Below are 21,558 nucleotides of genomic sequence, written 5' to 3'. Positions count from 1 at the left end.
TGATTTGGAGCACCTCGAGTCATCGCAAGCATGTTGTTTCAGCTCGTTTTTCATTAGTCACTAGTGTTTCCCTCCTTCGCAGGCCCTAAAACTTTAGGAGGCCCCAGGCACTGTGGAAATCCGGAACTGACAACCAATTCCGATTCCTAAAAGAGCACCACTGGAAAATCTAAAGCCAGGTTCTTAAAAAGCAGAAGGGATTCAGTCTTTCCCCTAATTGTATTAGCAACATCTTTAATAATCGTGAACTGCAATGGATTATAGTGATTTTCGTTTTAAGGGAAGATCATCTACCAATTGAGTAATCGGAAATCTCAAAAAAAATGAAAAAAATGGATTTATCCATGAATTTATTTCAGAAACGAAGATCATTATCTCCAATTTGTTACAACATGATAATACAATTTAATTTCCCCCCTAAGGTTACAGCAGAAGATTACATTTTTAATGAAAAATTATAGAATAATAATAATTTTCCGCACCTTTAGTTTATACTAAAAGAAAAGAGTTTAATTTTCCCCAACCTAAGGTTATAGAAGAAAACTTAGTTATATTCTGTAACAGATGATTTGAGAATTAAGTTTTAACTAGCAGACCTACCTGCCCTGATGTCTGATTTCAGAAAGCGTCAGGCCCACCACCACCTGGGCAGGCAGTGATGGGGGGGACTACCACCAAAATCACAGAGTGGCACCGCAGTCCGAATAACACTGCTCGAAATTAACAGTCAAACCCGAGCTGGCGAGCCAACAGTGGAAGATCTTCCATTTCAACCGGTAAGACACTGTCCCCAAGTCTCAAGGTAAAGGCCACAGAGTAAATAAAGATTAATATATCAACACGTTTATGTGTGTGCAAGCCCCCACAAACCCGACTGCAGCTTGTGGGGTCCCCAGGGTACGCCCCACCCTCCACAAACCCGGCTCAAGCTGAAACATTTCCCCACTAGAAGCAAACATCCGCTTGCGAATAAAACCTGAAAATAATGAGCGGAAACCAAATCCGTCTCCACCCGTGTCTGCCTCCCAATTCCGAGCCCTGCTGTCAGCTTGATCCCCGACCGAAGACCCAAAAGAAACAGCACTTGGCCACACAGCACCAAGCGTGTCAAACACTCCCAGCAGAGCAAACCCGATCGAAGAATCGCAACGAGGTTGGCGGCAGGAAACATGAAACACTTCCAAAATGAGAATCTTACGTAGTTCATAGCACGTGTGAGCACCCTGATTAACACAGTATTGTGTGTGTCATTTTCGAGAGGAATCTGTAGGTTACGACTGCTGGTATTGACTCAAGTATGTTCAAGGCTAGCTCCATAAACCCATCAATATCTGTAAACATAATTGAGTATAACACTGACCGCGGGATTCTGACCCCATACTTCCCATACACTCATCAACACCAGTGAACATGCTTGTGTATAACCACTGGATATGGGAATCTAAAGCCCCATACTTCCCATATACTCAAGCATTCATCAATCATGGGATTGTCAGAAACATAACCTACATGGCTGGTGAGCATAACCTGTACTTAAATGTAAACAAGTGACACTTGTGCTATTTCATAGGACCACAGTTACTGGCCACCACCAGCACTGCATGTTTCACACTGGTCTGAGCACATGAGGTAGAAGATCAGACTTCACAAACTGGGGAACCGCAAGGTCTTCCAGGTCTCCCTAAAATCAGCTACCCGAAGCACAGTTGAGTCATTTAGGATGATGATCGGGGCAATATGGCCACTGCACTATTTCACTTAACACGCCTCTGTCAGTAGCCAGAATGATTTCTGAACAACTGGGACAGTTCCAATGATTTCAGGGTGACCCACAAAACCTGCTGCACTGGGGGGTCACCAGCAGCTGGGGTGGTCGCCCTCTCACCATGTGGAAGGGATGTGTTGTCCTATAGCTGCCACGCATGATGGCCCATTGTAGCGGTGGCTTTTCAGGGCTCAGGGGAGAGTCTTACACTAACAGGCTGAAGGACTTGAATCGCTCTAGTCCTGAACAGAGAAGAAGACGAAGGCACCTGACACAAGTGTTCAAGATCTTCAAAGGCATCGAAAGTCTCCCAAGCAAACTGCATCAGAAGCAGCTGTGAAATATGGACCAGAGGGCACAAGGAAGTGCATTTAGATCACAGAACAGACTTCTGCGCTTCTTTACACAGAGGGTAGTAGGAGTGTGGAACAAGCTATCCAGCCATTTTTGCACTGGCTTCTTTTAAGAAACAGCTGGACGAGACCCTGAGAACAATTCTCTACTAACTGCCAAGTGGGCTAGAGGGGTCAAACAGCCTTCAATTGTGACCTGTCTTAGTTCTGACAAACTGCAGAGGGGAGTAGCTGATATGTGGAATAGATCTGGAGGCACAGATAAGTTGTTATTTTCACTTTCTATGTCAACAGATATTAAGACATCAAACTTGTATTCAATGAGCATAAAGATTTTCTCTTCACAGGGAACCTCTGTATTTTTATTTATTTAGTGGGAGGAAGGAACAATCCTGTAATATTCCAAAACTAATGTAAGTTAGTATTGAGACTCTGGGACAGTTTCTTAGCGTTTGATGAATTTTGCAAATTTGGCAACATTTCCCATTAAATGCTCTTGAGACGAATCAAGCAAAGTATCGCATGAAAGTAGAACTACATGGTTTTAAAAATCATTCTTTGCGATCCGCCCGAGAGACATGATTAACTCCCCAGGCAGCTGCCTGTAACATTCAGATATGCAGGACACCCCAGCCAGCCATGCTCATCTTCCACTCCGCCCTCCCCTGGTCTTGTGACCGCCCTGTTTCTTGGTACGCCCTGGCGTCCTGATTGGCTGGGAGGCATTGATGTCACTGGGAGGGGGCGTGGTGTCCATTCTCTGCTCCGCTTCTCCCTCTGCTTCCCCACCCGGGTTGCGTCTGAATGGCTCAGCCATGGAGAACTTGATCGGACTGAAGGAGGAGGAGTGAGACGCAATTGTTAATACAGCGGGGAACAAACAATTCTGCTTTATACATGGTGAACATCACTGACCACTGGGTGGTATTTGTACAAATGCACTGAAAAAGATCCACATAAGAACATAAACAGGTCTATCTAGCCCATTTTGTAGTTGGTAGCTTAATGATCTAAAAAAAACCCACATCTATGTGTTTCTTGAAAGAAGCCGGGGTATCAGCTTCAACCCAATGGCTGGGCAGCTTGCTCCACACCCCCAGAGCTCTTTGTGTAAAGGAGTGCCTCCTGTCCCGACTGCAGGATCTCATCCAGAGGTGTCAGCATCAACAAGACGGCTGGGCAGCTTCTTCCAGACTCCCACCACCCTTTGTGGGGCAGCTGTGTGTCACCAAGCATACGAACATAAGACAGGCAGAACAGCCTCCTCTTGCTTGTGACATATCAGGCCTACTTGCTAGTTAGATGAGATGCGAGGATCTCAGCCAGCTGTTTCTTGAAAGAAAACACAAAGCCTAGATCGATCATTTAGTAGGCCAGCAGTGTTCTGAGCCAAGGGTCTGAGGTTAAACTCCCTGTCAAGACAGTTTCGTTAATTTTTTATACTGCTGCTCAGGAATCAGTCCAGACAAGATGCATTCTGGGGATGAAGGGAATGAACCACACTGACAGGCTGGAGGAACTGAGTCTCTTTAGTCAGAAGGGAGTGTCCCACACTGACAGGCTAAGGGAACCAAATCTCTTTTTGATCAGTGAAATGCAATCCAAAGGACACAAGTGGAAACTACTGTGAAGCTGATTTAAAACTAAGAACAGGAAACAATTCTATACACAAAGGGTTGTGAGAGGATGGAACAAGCTGCCCAGCCATGTTGGTGATGTACCGAGAAATAAATTGGCAGGTTGGGGGGGGGGGGGGGGGGGAGGGGAGGAGGGAGTCACATGGTACTTGTATTGTCACATTTGAAAGCAGACGCACCTGATGGGTGTCCTGGGGCTGCTGTTGAGTCTCCGTGGTGAACGGGTTTTGGGTTCAAAGGAGAATCCCTCCTTCAGGCTTTCTAACACTGAAGGAGCAACATAGGTGAAGCCCTATGAGAGAGAGAGAAAGAGAGACACATCAGTATTGCTACCACACTGTTATTATCACTGCTATTGCTGCCTTTTTCGTATTTATACTGTAAACATCCCTTCTTTGATCTCTTCTTTGCATCTGCATGCATTTACGAGTGCTCTCAGAACGTATGCAATGTAGATCAAGCCAGTCAGGCAGTTTAAACAGAATGTATGAGTGTCTGCATACATACAGACTCACTGACTAGACTGGACACTGCATTCCAGCTGCTCATCTCCAGTGAGAAACAGAAGACGTAAACGGGTGCCCTCTAGTGTCTGTGAGTGGAGCTGCAGCGCACTTGCTTGAAAGCCAGTTAGATGTGTGTTCACTGTAGAACAGGGGCTGGCGACCTTTCAGGAGGGGCGTGACAAGAGTCCTCTATTGTCCTTGTGTTTATGGATTTGCACAATGCTGATACTTTTTTTAAATAATAGGCCGGCATACACTGAGTAATAGAAATGTAATATTAAAATATTATCTCAAATAATAATGGATTATTTAATAAGCTAATTGCCCTTGCTTTCCCTTACCGAGGTCTCCGATCTCAGGCTTGTAGCTTGACACTTTAAGCAGCACACAAGCCCCTGAGTGTTCAGGTGTGTAAACACCTGTTGCAAATGCTGAGAGCAGGGAAAATGCCGCTTTCTTCAAACATTCAAATTTCGCTGGCAGGGACTTATCCACGTCATCACTTCCAGTAGCCTCCAGCGTTTCACCGAAAATTCACCTCGACCGATATCGAAATTGCCCATTTTAACCAGAACAGAAAACAATCGGGCCAAATCATTTCAAATCCCCAGCTCTGACGGAAGATGTTGATGCCAGTTCTCGTGCGTACCGTCCCAACTCGGCAACGCGGATTGTGCAATGTTCTGAAAGTTCTCAAAGAGGTCGGAAATAGTGGAAAGTTGAGATCTCCATGTCCCAGGAAAAAAATGGCAAGTTTTGCAAGAAATACCTTCCACATTCAGAAATGACCCACAACAATTTGATCTGCACCCTGCAGACAGAGGCTGAGCTCATTCATACGTGTGGCGATGGTGACAAGAAGCAGTAGTTCTGTAGGCCCCTTTTTGATCTTGTACTTAGAGCACAAAAGGGCAGATTCTTTACGTCGAACAGATCCATACTCATCTCTCCAAAAGGGCTGAAATGAGCGAACATTTTAGCAACTGTCATCTTGTCCAAAATGTTCAACTTTACACTTAAATGTGAAAAATGTTATCAGAGGCACAGATTGTGAGCTTTCCTGTGAAAATAGGCTACCCCTGGTAAGAATAATATGGTTAATAACCTAAGTGAATCATTTTTTCTGCATCAAAGAGCTTTTATAGGAAGCATTCTTTTTATAATTTTTTAACTCAACTTTCTTTGTGAGATTTATTGCATGTGCTGCTTTCACTGCATTAAAAATCACATGGTTGCCAATAATAGCACGTGTTGTAGGTTGCAAACCCCTGCTGTAGACAGTGGTACACTGTCAATATCCACAACATTTTACTTGTCATTATAGACAAAGTTTACCAGTATTCCGCGTCACCCAGGCCAAATCCTTAATACAATACAGGACAGTATCACCGAAAATTTGAAAGTCACAATACAATATAATACAGTATAATACAGAAGTGTGGAATAACAGTGCATCCTGGGAGCATGTGGGCGGGGCCGGGAGGGAAGGTGTGGTCACTGATTGGTCTGGTTCAATGAAGGGGTGTGGCAGGGGGAGATTTAATCCTCAAGGGGAGTTTCAGAGGCTCACTTGCAAGCAGGCAACCAACCAGGAATAAAAAAGGTAACTTTGATTTAATTGGTAAAACTCAGTAACCCCCATGTCTCACCATGAATGCCTGCTCAGCACTCTCACTGAGGGTGGTGTCATCTGGGCTGTCCACTGGGGTCTGTCTGGTGAAGCGCGTGTCAAACTGACTGACATCCTCCTCCGACTGCTACTGAAGGAGACAAATAGAAAAACAGAGGGGTTAATACAGTACAGACACACTGACTGGACACTACAGTACATTAACACTGCACTGAGAGAGAGGGGTTAATACAGTACAGACACACTGACTGGACACTACAGTACATTAACACTGCACTGAGAGAGAGGGGTTAATACAGTACAGCCACACTGACTGGACACTACAGTACATTAACACTGCACTGAGAGAGAGGGGTTAATACAGTACAGACACACTGACTGGACACTCCAGTACATTAACACTGCACTGAGAGAGAGGGGTTAATACAGCACAGACACACTGACTGGACACTCCAGTACATTAACACTGCACTGAGAGAGAGGGGTTAATATAGTACAGACACACTGACTGGACACTCCAGTACATGAACACTGCACTGAGAGAGAGGGGTTAATACAGTACAGACACACTGACTGGACACTCCAGTACATTAACACTGCACTGAGAGAGAGGGGTTAATACAGTACAGACACACTGACTGGACACTCCAGTACATGAACACTGCACTGAGAGAGAGGGGTTAATACAGTACAGACACACTGACTGGACACTCCAGTACATTAACACTGCACTGAGAGAGAGGGGTTAATACAGTACAGACACACTGACTGGACACTCCAGTACATTAACACTGCACTGAGAGAGAGGGGTTAATACAGTACAGACACACTGACTGGACACTCCAGTACATTAACACTGCACTGAGAGAGAGGGGTTAATACAGTACAGACACACTGACTGGACACTCCAGTACATTAACACTGCACTGAGAGAGAGGGGTTAATACAGTACAGACACACTGACTGGACACTCCAGTACATTAACACTGCACTGAGAGAGAGGGGTTAATACAGTACAGACACACTGACTGGACACTCCAGTACATTAACACTGCACTGAGAGAGAGGGGTTAATACAGTACAGACACACTGACTGGACACTACAGTACATTAACACTGCACTGAGAGAGAGGGGTTAATACAGTACAGGCACACTGACTGGACACTACAGTACATTAACACTGCACTGAGAGAGAGGGGTTAATACAGTCCAGACACACTGACTGGACACTCCAGTACATTAACACTGCACTGAGAGAGAGGGGTTAATACAGTCCAGACACACTGACTGGACACTCCAGTACATTAACACTGCACTGAGAGAGAGGGGTTAATACAGTCCAGACACACTGACTGGACACTACAGGACATTAACACTGCACTGAGAGAGAGGGGTTAATACAGTACAGACACACTGACTGGACACTCCAGTACATTAACACTGCACTGAGAGAAATGAATAGACAGACACATGGACAAGCTCACAGGTGTACACAGTACCAGGCAGGGTTTGTATGGTGGCTCCACTTTCCTGTTCAGTAGGTCATCCCAGTTGATGTGTCGGAAGAAGGGGTGTTTCTGCAGGAAAGAGAACGGAACAAATGAAAACTGCACATCTCAGAAATCACCCCAGCACAGGCAGGCATGATTAAGATGGTTAAAGGAAGATCTCAGAACACACAAGGTTCTGTAATGCAGAATCACATAATAAAGAAGGAGAAAATGTGCCTCTACAGTGATATTCAAACAGAGAATACTGCAAAGTTTAAGTCACTATATTACCAATAAATATTACTCATATTTTCATAAAAAGTAACTACTAAATCACCAAACAGACAACTGCGCCTCCTCTTCTTTGTAACTTTTATAATGGTTTTAGAATTTGCCTCATTAGTGTGGACATTCTATAGATAAAAGAAAATATCAGATCTGATTAAATGAAAAATTTTGCAGCTCTCCAGAGCGTGCAGCTTTCTGTACAGAATGCCGTGTAACATATCCTTATAATCCTTATAATTATCTTTATACTTGTATAAGTGCTTTTCTGCACACTCCACTTAAGGTGCTTTACAGATATCCACCACCACCCACCAGTACATCGCCCCCACTTGGATGACGCAACATCAGCCATAGTGTGCCAGTACACCCACCACACACCAGCTATCAGTGGGGAGGAGAGTAATGAAGCCAGTGCAGAGATGGGGATTATTAGGAGGCCATGATTGGTAAAGGCCGGGGGAAATCTGGCCAGGACACCGGGGTTACACCCCTACTCTTTTTGAGAAATGCCTTGGGATTTTTGAATGACCTTGGAGACCTCAGGTCCTCGATTTTACATCTCATCCGAAGGACGGCGCCTGTTTACAGTATAGTGTCCCCATCAGTTCATGGGGCATCAAGACCCACACAGACCACAGGGTGAGCGCCCCCTGCTGGCCCCACTAACACCTCTTCCAGCAGCAACCTTGGTTCTTCCCAGGAGGTCTCCCATCCAGGTACTGACCAGGCTCACACCTGCTGAGCTGCAGTGGGCTGCCAGTATAACTTACCTGTATATCCCCACAGTCTGCCTTACTGGACCCAAGCCTCTGAACGGAACTTTTTTTCAAAAGCTGGAGAGACCAAAAGAGAATGTAAGATTTCAGTGCTCCACAAAAATGAGACTAGTGAGTCAGTGATCTGTTGCACAGTTAGCACATGGTGATGGTCGGGCTTCAGTAACAGTCATTGCACATTAGCAGAGTCCAGTATTGAGTAAGTGTTGACTGCACTGCGGTGTGACAGTTCATAGTCAGCAAGCAGGTCCCCAGCCTAGTGTGGGGTAAAGCAGTGTTCAGTCAAAGTCCAGCGTGGAGTAAAGCAGTGTTCAGTCAGTTGGTGTGCAGGTCCCTAGCTCAGTGTGGAGTAAAGCAGTGTTCAGTCACAGCTGGTGTACAGGTCCCCAGCCCAGTATGGAGTAAAGCAGTGTTCAGTCACAGCCTGGTGTGGAGTAAAGCAGTGTTCAGTCACAGTAGGCTGCACCTTCTTCAGCAGCTCCCTGGCATCCACAGTGAGGTAGGGCGGCAGGCTCAGTTTACACTTCAGAATCTTGTCGATGGTCTTCTTCCTGTTCTCCGCTGTGAAAGGGGGCTGCAGGACACAAGAGATGACAACAACCACAATGTTACAAGACCAGCAAAGTCACCACAGAGGCTCCACACAGCTGCACAGACCCCCACCCCCGTCTCACCGAGCCCGTCAGCATGTCATACATCAGGGCTCCCAGGCTCCACCAGTCCACCGCGCGGTTGTGTCCCGAGCGCATCAGGATCTCCGGAGCCCTGGAACACAGGCGTACAGGTGAGACACGGGCGCAGGAGGGAGAGACAATTGAAGCACAGAGCTGACAGATGTTAGATTGGGTGGATGCACCAATCAGGGTGATGTACTGTAATTAGTGGAGTACCACAGGGCTCTATACTAGGACCACCACTTTTCTTAATTATATAAAAATGTGATTAATGGAGTACTGCTGTCGTCTGTACTTGGACAGCGGCTATCCTTACTTTTATCTATATTGTGATTAGTGGAGTTCTGCAGGGATCCATATGTAAAGAAGAATCACTGTGCTTCTAAATTTATATCAATGGACAAGATTCTGAAAAAGTTAATAAACTTGTCAGATTTACAGATTATCCCAAATTAGGAAGAATACCAAAAGCTGTAGATGATGCACAGGAAATTCAAAGCAAATCAGAAATACTTTGAGACTGTACAAACACCTGGCAGATGATTAAAAACATTAACATGCTGAGCTGGAAGCAATACGGAGCTACTTATGAAAATGTCTTGGGTGTCTGTCAACATCATTTATATCTCCTAGAAAGTGTGGAGAAACAGTAGAAAAGGAACATTCTAGGACAGATAGTTTCATATCTTGGGAATAAAGATTTATGAAGGCACAGATCAGGAGACATAAAAACATTCAAAGATGACTGTTATCAATAGACGTTACAGCATTCAGACCCGTGTGTTTTAACCCTGGCTTCTGTCAAGAAATAGCTGGATGAGCCTTCAGATCAATTAAACACGAACCACCAGATGGGTAGATGGTATGATATGCGTCTTCTCTTTTGTCTTATGTTCTTATATTTGGGTAAGGGAACACAGAAAGGAAAGGAAACAAAGGCAAGGTACGTGAATAGCTAGACAGAAAAAACAATCAGAGTCCCTAAACTACACGTGGAGAGACACAGAGACTCACATGTACTCTATGGTTCCACAGAAAGTGTGAGTGACACTGCCTTCGTGGATCGACTCTTTACAGAGACCAAAATCTGTCAGCTTGATATGACCTGAGAGAGAAAGAGAGGTTAATACACACATTGACTGGACACTGCACTACAGAGCATTAACACTGCACTGAGAGAGGGGTTAATACAGTACAGACACACTGACTGGACACTCCAGTACATTAACACTGCACTGAGAGAGAGGGGTTAATACAGTACAGACACACTGACTGGACACTCCAGTACATTAACACTGCACTGAGAGAGAGGGGTTAATACAGTACAGACACACTGACTGGACACTCCAGTACATTAACACTGCACTGAGAGAGAGGGGTTAATACAGTACAGACACACTGACTGGACACTCCAGTACATTAACACTGCACTGAGAGAGAGGGGTTAATACAGTACAGACACACTGACTGGACACTCCAGTACATTAACACTGCACTGAGAGAGAGGGGTTAATACAGTACAGGCACACTGACTGGACACTCCAGTACATTAACACTGCACTGAGAGAGAGGGGTTAATACAGTACAGACACACTGACTGGACACTACAGGACATTAACACTGCACTGAGAGAGAGGGGTTAATACAGTACAGACACACTGACTGGACACTACACTACATTAACACTTATGAGGAGGTTAATCCTGTACTGTATGTACTGTATGTGATGCTAGCAGTACCGTGCTGGTTGAGCATGATGTTCTCAGGTTTGAGGTCTCTGTAGATGATGCCATGAGAATGCAGGTGTCCCAGAGCCAGAGTGATCTCACCCAAGTAGAAGCTGAGGAGTCAGAGACAAACACTGCTTTACTACAAATCGACTGACGGACCTCAGACTGGCCCTGTCACTATGTTTCTCAATCAGTGAAGTACACCCCCAGCCAGCTAATGAACGAAATGGCTCTCTACCTGCCTAAGAGAAGAACAAGCTGAATCGGGAGAGCCCAGCTCCAGGTATCACTTGTAACAATCCTGGGACTGTGACAATTTCAAAATCAACTCGCCGGGGCATTTACATCATTTAGAACACAAATGTGAAGAGTCTTCAATTTTAAAGGAGTAAGGTTCTCTGAATAAATCAAATTACTAGTTATAATCAAATATAAAATAACTGGATAAAACAGTATCCAGTTAAGGACTGGAGACCCCTGGGCTAAACAAATTAATAACACAATGTCTTAAAACTGGATACACTAACACACCACAGTATACCCTTCTCCAACATGAGTTTGATTACCAGCTCTCCATGATTTTTTTCGTGCTAGACAGATATCCATGGCAACACGCTCTAGATTTGTACAGTAATCTCTCCAATACTCCCAATATCGGCACACACACCCCTCCTCTCTCAGTCTGCTCTTCACTGTTACCAAGAGAGGTATCCGTGGCAACACGCTCTAGACTCGTCCAGTAATCTCTCCAATACTCCCAATATCGGCACACACACCCCTCCTCTCTCAGTCTGCTCTTCACTGTTACCAAGAGAGGTATCCGTGGCAACACGCTCTAGACTCGTGCAGTAATCTTTCCAATACTCCCAATATCGACACACACCCCCCTCCTCTCTCAGTCTGCTCTTCACTGTTACCAAGAGAGGTATCCATGGCAACACGCTCTAGACTCGTCCAGTAATCTCTCCAATACTCCCAATATCGACACACACCCCCCTCCTCTCTCAGTCTGCTCTTCACTGTTACCAAGAGGAGTGTGGCCAAGTCCCCATCGTCATTCTTGACATTTTTTTCAGTCATCAGCTTCCAAGTGCGTCATCAGGAGATACCCTTTACCACCACCAATCAGAGGTCATCAATCAGTGATGTCAGTTTAGCACATGGAAATGCCAAAGGTTTATGTCACAACTTGGGTCTATGTCATACAAAGCTCAGTACAGGGCCATTGGTCTGAGTGCAACACTATATATATATAAGGAACTACAGGTGAATTTACATTCAATAACATCTCCTAATTATTAACATTTCATATCTTGGTAACCCAGCGTTGGACAGGAGTCCGCAGTACGATCTTACTACACGAATTGATTACCAATTTTGTGGAGTGGTGTCATCTTAACCATCTCCAGCTTAACACCAGCAAGACCAAAGAAATGATCTTTGACTTTCGAAGGAATAAGTCTCCGCTGAACCCTGTTTCCATCCAGGGTGAGGACATAGAGGGCGTACATTCCTACAAGTACTTAGGGGTACACCTGGATGATAAGCTGGAGTGGTCTGGTAACACTGATGCCCTGTACAAGAAAGGTCAGAGCCAACTCTATTTTCTTAGGAGACTCAGGTCCTTTGGTGTGTGTGGAACACTGCTACACATTTTTCATGAATCAGTGGTGGCGGCGGCCATCTTCTACGCTGTGGTGTGCTGGGGCAGCAGCATCATGACAAAAGATGCAAATAGGCTCAATAAACTCATCAAGAAGGCTGGCACTGTGCTGAGGATGAGCCTTGACCCCATGGAGGTGGTGGCTGAGAGGAGAATGCTGACCAAGCTCACAGCCATCATGAACAACACCTCTCATCCGCTTCATGGGACTGTTACTGGGCAGCGGAGCACATTTAGCAACAGACTGCTCCAGCTACGGTGTTCAAGGGAACATTTCCGCAGGTCTTTCCTCCCGGCGGCTGTCAGGGTGTATAACACTGCCCTAGGCTAGGACTGTTAGCCCTTCATTTGCTCCTCTATGGACAGCATGTTTACTCCATTGTACTTTTTGGACAATCAGTCTGTATAAACCTATGCACATTTTGCACATATTTTATTGTTTTTACAGTGACTATGATCAGCACATTTTGCACACACCTATGTACTTATTTATTTTTATTTATCTTGTTTGTCGTTTGTTTTATAACTATTCTGATGTCTGTTTTGCTTGTCTTGGGCTGGACTGCTGTAACACATCAATTTCCCTACGGGATTTATAAAGTATTATCTATCTATCTAATTAACCAGCACTGGAAAAGTGTGGAGGTGTTCTTACCAAGCAGTGTCCTCCATGAAGATCCCCTCTTTCTCCAGCTGCATGAACAGTTCTCCACCTGAGAGAGACACAGCGACAGCATGAACCCCCTGACACACACACACTCTCCCCCCCAGAGAGAGAGAGAGACAGCATGAACCCCCTGACACACACACACTCTCCCCCTGAGAGAGAGACAGCATGAACCCCCTGACACACACACACTCTCCCCCTGAGAGAGAGACAGCGAAAGCATGAACCCCCTGACACACACACACTCTGCCCCCGCGAGAGAGACAGCATGATCCCCCTGACATACACACACTCTGCCCCCGAGAGAGAGACAGCATGAACCCCCTGACACACACACACTCTGCCCCCGAGAGAGAGACAGCATGAACCCCCTGACACACACACACACTCTGCCCCCGAGAGAGAGACAGCATGAACCCCCTGACACACACACACACTCTGCCCCCGAGAGAGAGACAGCATGAACCCCCTGACACACACACACACTCTGCCCCCGAGAGAGAGACAGCATGAACCCCCTGACACACACACACACTCTGCCCCCGAGAGAGAGACAGCATGAACCCCCTGACACACACACACTCTCCCCCTGAGAGAGAGACAGCATGAACCCCCTGACACACACACACTCTCCCCCTGAGAGAGAGACAGCATGAACCCCCTGACACACACACACACTCTCCCCCTGAGAGAGAGACAGCATGAACCCCCTGACACACACACACTCTCCCCCTGAGAGAGAGACAGCGACAGCATGAACCCCCTGACACACACACACTCTCCCCCTGAGAGAGAGACAGCGACAGCATGAACCCCCTGACACACACACACACTCTCCCCCCGAGAGAGAGACAGCGACAGCATGAACCCCCTGACACACACACACTCTCCCCCTGAGAGAGAGACAGCGACAGCATGAACCCCCTGACACACACACACTCTCCCCCCGAGAGAGAGACAGCATGAACCCCCTGACACACACACACACACACCCCCCCTGAGAGAGAGAGAGACAGCATGAACCCCCTGACACACACACACTCTCCCCCCGAGAGAGAGAGAGCATGAACCCCCTGACACACACTCTCCCCCTGAGAGAGAGAGAGACAGCATGAACCCCCTGACACACACACACTCTCCCCCTGAGAGAGAGACAGCGAAAGCATGAACCCCCTGACACACACACACTCTGCCCCCGCGAGAGAGACAGCATGATCCCCCTGACATACACACACTCTGCCCCCGAGAGAGAGACAGCATGAACCCCGACACACACACACTCTGCCCCCGAGAGAGAGACAGCATGAACCCCCTGACACACACACACACTCTGCCCCCGAGAGACAGCATGAACCCCCTGACACACACACACACTCTGCCCCCGAGAGAGAGACAGCATGAACCCCCTGACACACACACACACTCTGCCCCCGAGAGAGAGACAGCATGAACCCCCTGACACACACACACACTCTGCCCCCGAGAGAGAGACAGCATGAACCCCCTGACACACACACACACTCTGCCCCCGAGAGAGAGACAGCATGAACCCCCTGACACACACACACACTCTGCCCCCGAGAGAGAGACAGCATGAACCCCCTGACACACACACACACTCTCCCCCTGAGAGAGAGACAGCATGAACCCCCTGACACACACACACACTCTCCCCCTGAGAGAGAGACAGCATGAACCCCCTGACACACACACACACTCTCCCCCTGAGAGAGAGACAGCATGAACCCCCTGACACACACACACTCTGCCCCCGAGAGAGAGACAGCATGAACCCCCTGACACACACACACTCTCCCCCTGAGAGAGAGACAGCATGAACCCCCTGACACACACACACTCTGCCCCCGAGAGAGAGACAGCATGAACCCCCTGACACACACACACTCTCCCCCTGAGAGAGAGACAGCATGAACCCCCTGACACACACACACTCTCCCCCTGAGAGAGAGACAGCATGAACCCCCTGACACACACACACTCTCCCCCTGAGAGAGAGAGCATGAACCCCCTGACACACACACACTCTCCCCCTGAGAGAGAGACAGCATGAACCCCCTGACACACACACACTCTCCCCCTGAGAGAGAGACAGCGACAGCATGAACCCCCTGACACACACACACTCTCCCCCCGAGAGAGAGACAGCATGAACCCCCTGACACACACACACACCCCCCCTGAGAGAGAGAGAGACAGCATGAACCCCCTGACACACACACACTCTCCCCCCGAGAGAGAGAGAGACAGCATGAACCCCCTGACACACACACACTCTCCCCCCGAGAGAGAGACAGCATGAACCCCCTGACACACACACACACCCCCCCTGAGAGAGAGACAGCATGAACCCCCTGACACACACACACTCTCCCCCTGAGAGAGAGACAGCATGAACCCCCTGACACACACACACTCTCCCCCTGAGAGAGAGACAGCATGAACCCCCTGACACACACACACTCTCCCCCTGAGAGAGAGAGCATGAACCCCCTGACACACACACACTCTCCCCCTGAGAGAGAGACAGCATGAACCCCCTGACACACACACACTCTCCCCCTGAGAGAGAGACAGCGACAGCATGAACCCCCTGACACACACACACTCTCCCCCCGAGAGAGAGACAGCATGAACCCCCTGACACACACACACACCCCCCCTGAGAGAGAGAGAGACAGCATGAACCCCCTGACACACACACACTCTCCCCCCGAGAGAGAGAGAGACAGCATGAACCCCCTGACACACACACACTCTCCCCCCGAGAGAGAGACAGCATGAACCCCCTGACACACACACACACCCCCCCTGAGAGAGAGAGAGACAGCATGAACCCCCTGACACACACACACTCTCCCCCCGAGAGAGAGAGAGACAGCATGAACCCCCTGACACACACACACTCTCCCCCTGAGAGAGAGAGAGACAGCATGAACCCCCTGACACACACACACTCTCCCCCCGAGAGAGAGAGAGACAGCCCAAACACCCCACAGAAACTCTGCACATGGAGATCTGTAGAATCATCCTCCGTGTGCAGAGAAAAACTCCTAACAACGGGTGCAGGGCCGAATTAGGCCAGTACCCACTATTGATAAACATACAGAAAATAATATTAAAGTATTGGCTACACCTAAAAAACAGTGACCAAAATTCCTACCACCACAAAGCCCTGCTGAGCCAAGAGCTGAGCCCAAAACAGAGCCCCCTGAGCCAGCTGGTCCTGAGGCTCACTGACCTGAGCCACACCGACACTAACCAGCCTCAGGACAGCACTGCTAGAGCACCACAACCCAGACTCAACCACATCACAGCACAGATCAAACAGCAATATCTCACATACTGGGACACACACACACAAACACAACATAAACTGGAATGCTACAGAACCTTAAACAGACAATACACACTAGCTGAATATTTGACCAAAATAAAAAATAACAAACAGAAACAGACCCTGACGAAGTACAGGCTCAGTGACCACAACCTGGCCATAGAAACTGGGCGACACAGGCAGACCTGGCTGCCCAGAGAGGACAGGCTGTGCTCCCACTGCCAGCAGGGAGAAATAGAGACAGAGGTGCACTTCCTACTGCACTGTGACAGATACTCTGGGATTAGAGAAACATTCTTCCCGAAATTCAGAAATCTAATCCCAGAGTTCCCACACCTGCCAAAACCACAACAGGTCCCAATCCTACTGGGAGAGGGAGGAGGGAACTCAGTTGATCTGGCAGCCCAGTATGTGATCTCCTGTCACAGCCTGAGGAACAGTGAGTCTGTCTCCCAATAATGCTCCAGCCGCCTACAGTATATGTCAATATTTTATAATATGTCTTTGTTGTAAATGTCTGTAACATGTCTGTAGATTTTATTTTACTTCTATTTTTTGTTTTGTTCTATGTTAATTTTATTATTTTTATTTGCTTTGGCAACACTGATTGTACCTATCGGTCATGCTAATAAAGCACCTTGAACTGAACTGAACTGACAGCATGAACCCCCTGACACACACACACACCCCCCCTGAGAGAGAGAGAGACAGCATGAACCCCCTGACACACACACTTGGGGCTGCTGTGCACCCCTCCTCCCACACACACCCCCTCACCGCTCAGACACTCCAGGATGAGGTACAGTTTGCCCCCTGTCTGGAAGGCGTAGTGCAGGTCCACAATGAAGGGGTGTCTGACCGACTCCAGGATGCTCCTCTCCGCCCGCGTGTGAGCTGTGTCCTTTGCGTTGCACACAATCTTGGCCTGGAGGAGACAGAGGGGTTAATACAGGGTTAGGGTGATTGAGAGGGGTTAATACAGACACCAGACTAACATAGCCCTGAGAGAGCGAGGGGTTAATACAGACACCAGACTAACACAGCCCTGAGACAGGGCGAGAGGGGTTAATACAGACACCAGACTAACACAGCCCTGAGACAGGGCGAGAGGGGTTAATACAGACACCAGACTAACACAGCCCTGAGAGCGTGAGGGGTTAATACAGACACCAGACTAACATAGCCCTGAGAGAGCGAGGGGTTAATACAGACACCAGACTAACACAGCCCTGAGAGAGCGAGGGGTTAATACAGACACCAGACTAACATAGCCCTGAGACAGGGCGAGAGGGGTTAATACAGACACCAGACTAACACAGCCCTGAGACAGGGCGAGAGGGGTTAATACAGACACCAGACTAACACAGCCCTGAGAGCGTGAGGGGTTAATACAGACACCAGACTAACATAGCCCTGAGAGAGCGAGGGGTTAATACAGACACCAGACTAACACAGCCCTGAGAGAGCGAGGGGTTAATACAGACACCAGACTAACATAGCCCTGAGACAGGGCGAGAGGGGTTAATACAGACACCAGACTAACACAGCCCTGAGACAGGGCGAGAGGGGTTAATACAGACACCAGACTAACACAGCCCTGAGAGCGTGAGGGGTTAATACAGACACCAGACTAACATAGCCCTGAGAGAGCGAGGGGTTAATACAGACACCAGACTAACACAGCCCTGAGACAGGGCGAGAGGGGTTAATACAGACACCAGACTAACACAGCCCTGAGACAGGGCGAGAGGGGTTAATACAGACACCAGACTAACATAGCCCTGAGAGAGCGAGGGGTTAATACAGACACCAGACTAACATAGCCCTGAGAGAGCGAGGGGTTAATACAGACACCAGACTAACACAGCCCTGAGAGAGCGAGGGGTTAATACAGACACCAGACTAACACAGCCCTGAGAGCGTGAGGGGTTAATACAGACACCAGACTAACACAGCCCTGAGAGAGCGTGAGGGGTTAATACAGACACCAGACTAACACAGCCCTGAGAGAGCGAGGGGTTAATACAGACACCAGACTAACACAGCCCTGAGAGAGCGAGGGGTTAATACAGGCAGTCTGGACAGCAGCACAGAGGGAGTATAAGAATCAGAATCTCAGAATCCCAAAATCAGAGTGACAGAGAATGAGAGAGGAAAGTAAATGGATACCTTTCTCAGAACCTTCATGGCAAATATCTTCCCGCTGTGGAGCCCCTGAACTTTTCGCACCTGGAACACCTGAGAGCCACACAGCAGAGAGCAGGCGTCAGTGTCCATGCCCAGTGGAGGGCAAGGATCAGATCCCACAGCTCAGCACCGTGATCCGTTTCAGCTTTTTCCTGCTGCCAGATTCTGTCACATGCTGGTCTCACCTCACATCTGGGTGGACCAGAGGGGGGTGCTCTTCCCTCCAAACCCCACTATTTTCTTACCAAGGCCCCAGTATGGTGACCAGAGACTAGCCCTACAGAGAAGAGTATCTATAACTGAGAACAGGAGGCACTGTCTTACACAAAGGGTGGTGGGAGTGTGGAACGTTCTGATACTCTGGCTTCTTCCAACAAACATGGATGAGATCCTGGGACCAATTAACTACTAACTACCAAACAGGCTAGATGGGCTGAATGGCCTCCTCTCATTTCTGATCCGTCTTGTGTTTTCATGTAATTATTATACAAAAGGATATTACAATATTAACAAGGTCTTACACCCATCTTATAATTGCTTACACTGATATAGCTTTTTTTCTGGACATTCCACTCAAAGCGCTTTACATGGGGACTCCCCTCCACCACCACCAATGTGCAGCCCCACCTGGATGATGCGACGGCAGCCATAGTGCGCCAGAAGACTCACCACACACCAGCTCTCAGTGGGGAGGAGAACAGAGTGATGAAGCCAATTCATAGAGGGGGATTTTTAGGAGGCCATGACTGGTAAGGGCCAACAGGAAATTTGGCCAGGACGCCGGGGTTACACCCCTACTCTTTACCAGAAACGCCCTGGGATTTTTAATGACCACAGAGAGTCAGGACCTCGGTTTTACGTCTCATCTGAAGGACGGCGCCTGTTTACAGTACAGTGTCCCCCTCACTATACTGGGGCTCACACAGACCACAGGGTGAGCGCCCCCTGCTGGCCCCACTAACACCTCTTTCAGCAGCAACCTTAGTTTTTCCCAGGAGGTCTCCCATCCAGGTACTGACCAGGCTCACGCCTGCTGAGCTTCAGTGGGCTGCCAGTTGTGAGCTGCAGAGTGATATGGCTTCTGGTCTTCACAATCTTCACAATACAGCACATTAACATCACACAGGACAACAGTAGGACCGAGCACAGTGAAGGGACACACACCCCTCGCCCTGCACAGTCATGGAGTTCATACCCTTCACTCACAGCACACACAGCTCGGCCTTCTCCCCCAGACAGGTGTCTCCCTCACCTTGCCATAACCCCCCTTGCCCAGCACTCGCAGCAGCTCGAAGCAGTCGGCCCCCACTCTCTCCGTCCCCACGTTCACACTGAGAGGGGAGAGCTCCACCTCCTCACACTGAGTCCTGAGAGAGAGAAGGGGGTTAATACAGTCCAGACACACAGACTGGACACTCCAGTACATTAACACTGCACTGAGAGAGAGGGGTTAATACAGTACAGACACACTGACTGGACACTACAGGACATTAACACTGCACTGAGAGAGAGGGGTTAATACAGTCCAGACACAGTGACTGGACACTCCAGTACATTAACACTGCACTGAGAGAGAGGGGTTAATACAGTCCAGACACACTGACTGGACACTCCAGTACATTAACACTGCACTGAGAGAGAGGGGTTAATACAGTCCAGACACACTGACTGGACACTCCAGTACATTAACACTGCACTGAGAGAGAGGGGTTAATACAGTCCAGACACACTGACTGGACACTCCAGTACATTAACACTGCACTGAGAGAGAGGGGTTATTCAGAAATAGATAAAGCCACGCACGAGATGGATTTCCAGAGAAACACAAATCTATACAATCAGGGAAGATTAACATTCGCACGGAGATGCAAAGACTGAACTCACAAGTCAGGCTCTGCCCCGGGAGGGTCGAACACCTCATCCTAAAGAGAGAACAGAACAGGCATCACGTTAACAGAAGAAGCCAGATGCACCTGACAACCGAGAGGGGCAGCCCGGACGATCAGAAGGCTGAACGAAGTTTATTCGGTCGGTTACTCTTCGTCAATATGACTAAGCGGGGAGTGGCGTCGCGGCACTGTCCCGTCACCCTCCTGAAAGGGACCGACACGGGCGCCCCTTTCATCCCTACTCACCCCGGTGTCGTCGGGGTCGCTGACGTCCTCGTTCTCGAGGTCGATGTCGAAGACCCCGGCCATAGCCGCCGGCACTGGACAGGGGCAGAGACAGGAAGACACAGGGAAACACGGGAGTCACGGCCGCCCCTGCTCTGGCCAAGACTGCAGGGTTACGTTACAGGGAACAGATCGTGTGTAACAACACACAGCGCTACCAGATCACCCCTCCCGCTGCTGCCATGACTGCTTACCGACTGAGAATAACAGCAGCAATACTGGCAGACAAGTCGTGTCGCCTTTCAGATAATAGCTCCTCGCTTTACTACGAGCAAAAAGTAAAAATGACCACGAAAAGTAAACTTCCGCTCCAGCGCTGCACTTGTGGGCAGCTCGGTTACATTGCCTGGCCCGTGATCGCTTAGGTTTCACCCTTGTCAGCGCGGGCTTGCCCACGAGTGCCAGCTCCACACCGGACACCCGTGTGAGTGGGAGCTCCACAGGCAGTCGGGGACTCACTGACCGGGCGCCCCGGTCCTCCTCCAGGACAGCCCGACTGACAAGAGACCAGAACTTCGTCAACCTAAGCGTCCAACCTGTCCTCCCTTTTACTCTTCTCTATATTTCACTCCGGCTACTTCGGGACTTTAACCCACTGCGTCATCAACAGCGGCCGCAGGTCTCTGGCGCGCTACCGTAAAAGCACGAATACGAGGGACGTG

General features: G+C 48.5%; 1 protein-coding gene across 1 annotated transcript; it reads right to left on the bottom strand.

The window, feature by feature from the left end:
* Positions 1–333: 333 nt before the first annotated feature.
* LOC148656101 (ribosomal protein S6 kinase beta-2-like) lies at positions 334–21,489 on the bottom strand. Its single transcript, XM_088642531.1, has 15 exons — positions 20,858–21,489; positions 20,607–20,644; positions 19,975–20,089; positions 18,705–18,773; positions 17,313–17,460; positions 13,169–13,226; positions 10,860–10,960; positions 10,135–10,225; positions 9,121–9,211; positions 8,913–9,020; positions 8,441–8,503; positions 7,392–7,469; positions 5,911–6,018; positions 3,935–4,047; positions 334–2,951 (listed from the first exon to the last, which is right to left on the bottom strand). Exons 1-15 carry the CDS (start codon positions 20,918–20,920, stop codon positions 2,762–2,764), a joined length of 1,434 nt encoding a protein of 477 aa, XP_088498657.1. The 5' UTR covers positions 20,921–21,489; the 3' UTR covers positions 334–2,761.
* Between the last annotated feature and the right edge of the window lie 69 nt (positions 21,490–21,558).

The sequence above is a fragment of the Lepisosteus platostomus genome, chromosome 8, assembly GCF_059453375.1.
Source record: "Lepisosteus platostomus isolate fLepPlt1 chromosome 8, fLepPlt1.hap1, whole genome shotgun sequence".
Taxonomy (NCBI): domain Eukaryota; kingdom Metazoa; phylum Chordata; class Actinopteri; order Semionotiformes; family Lepisosteidae; genus Lepisosteus; species Lepisosteus platostomus.
The sequence above is the reverse complement of the archived record's forward strand: the minus strand, read 5'-3'. Positions and strand labels throughout refer to the sequence as shown.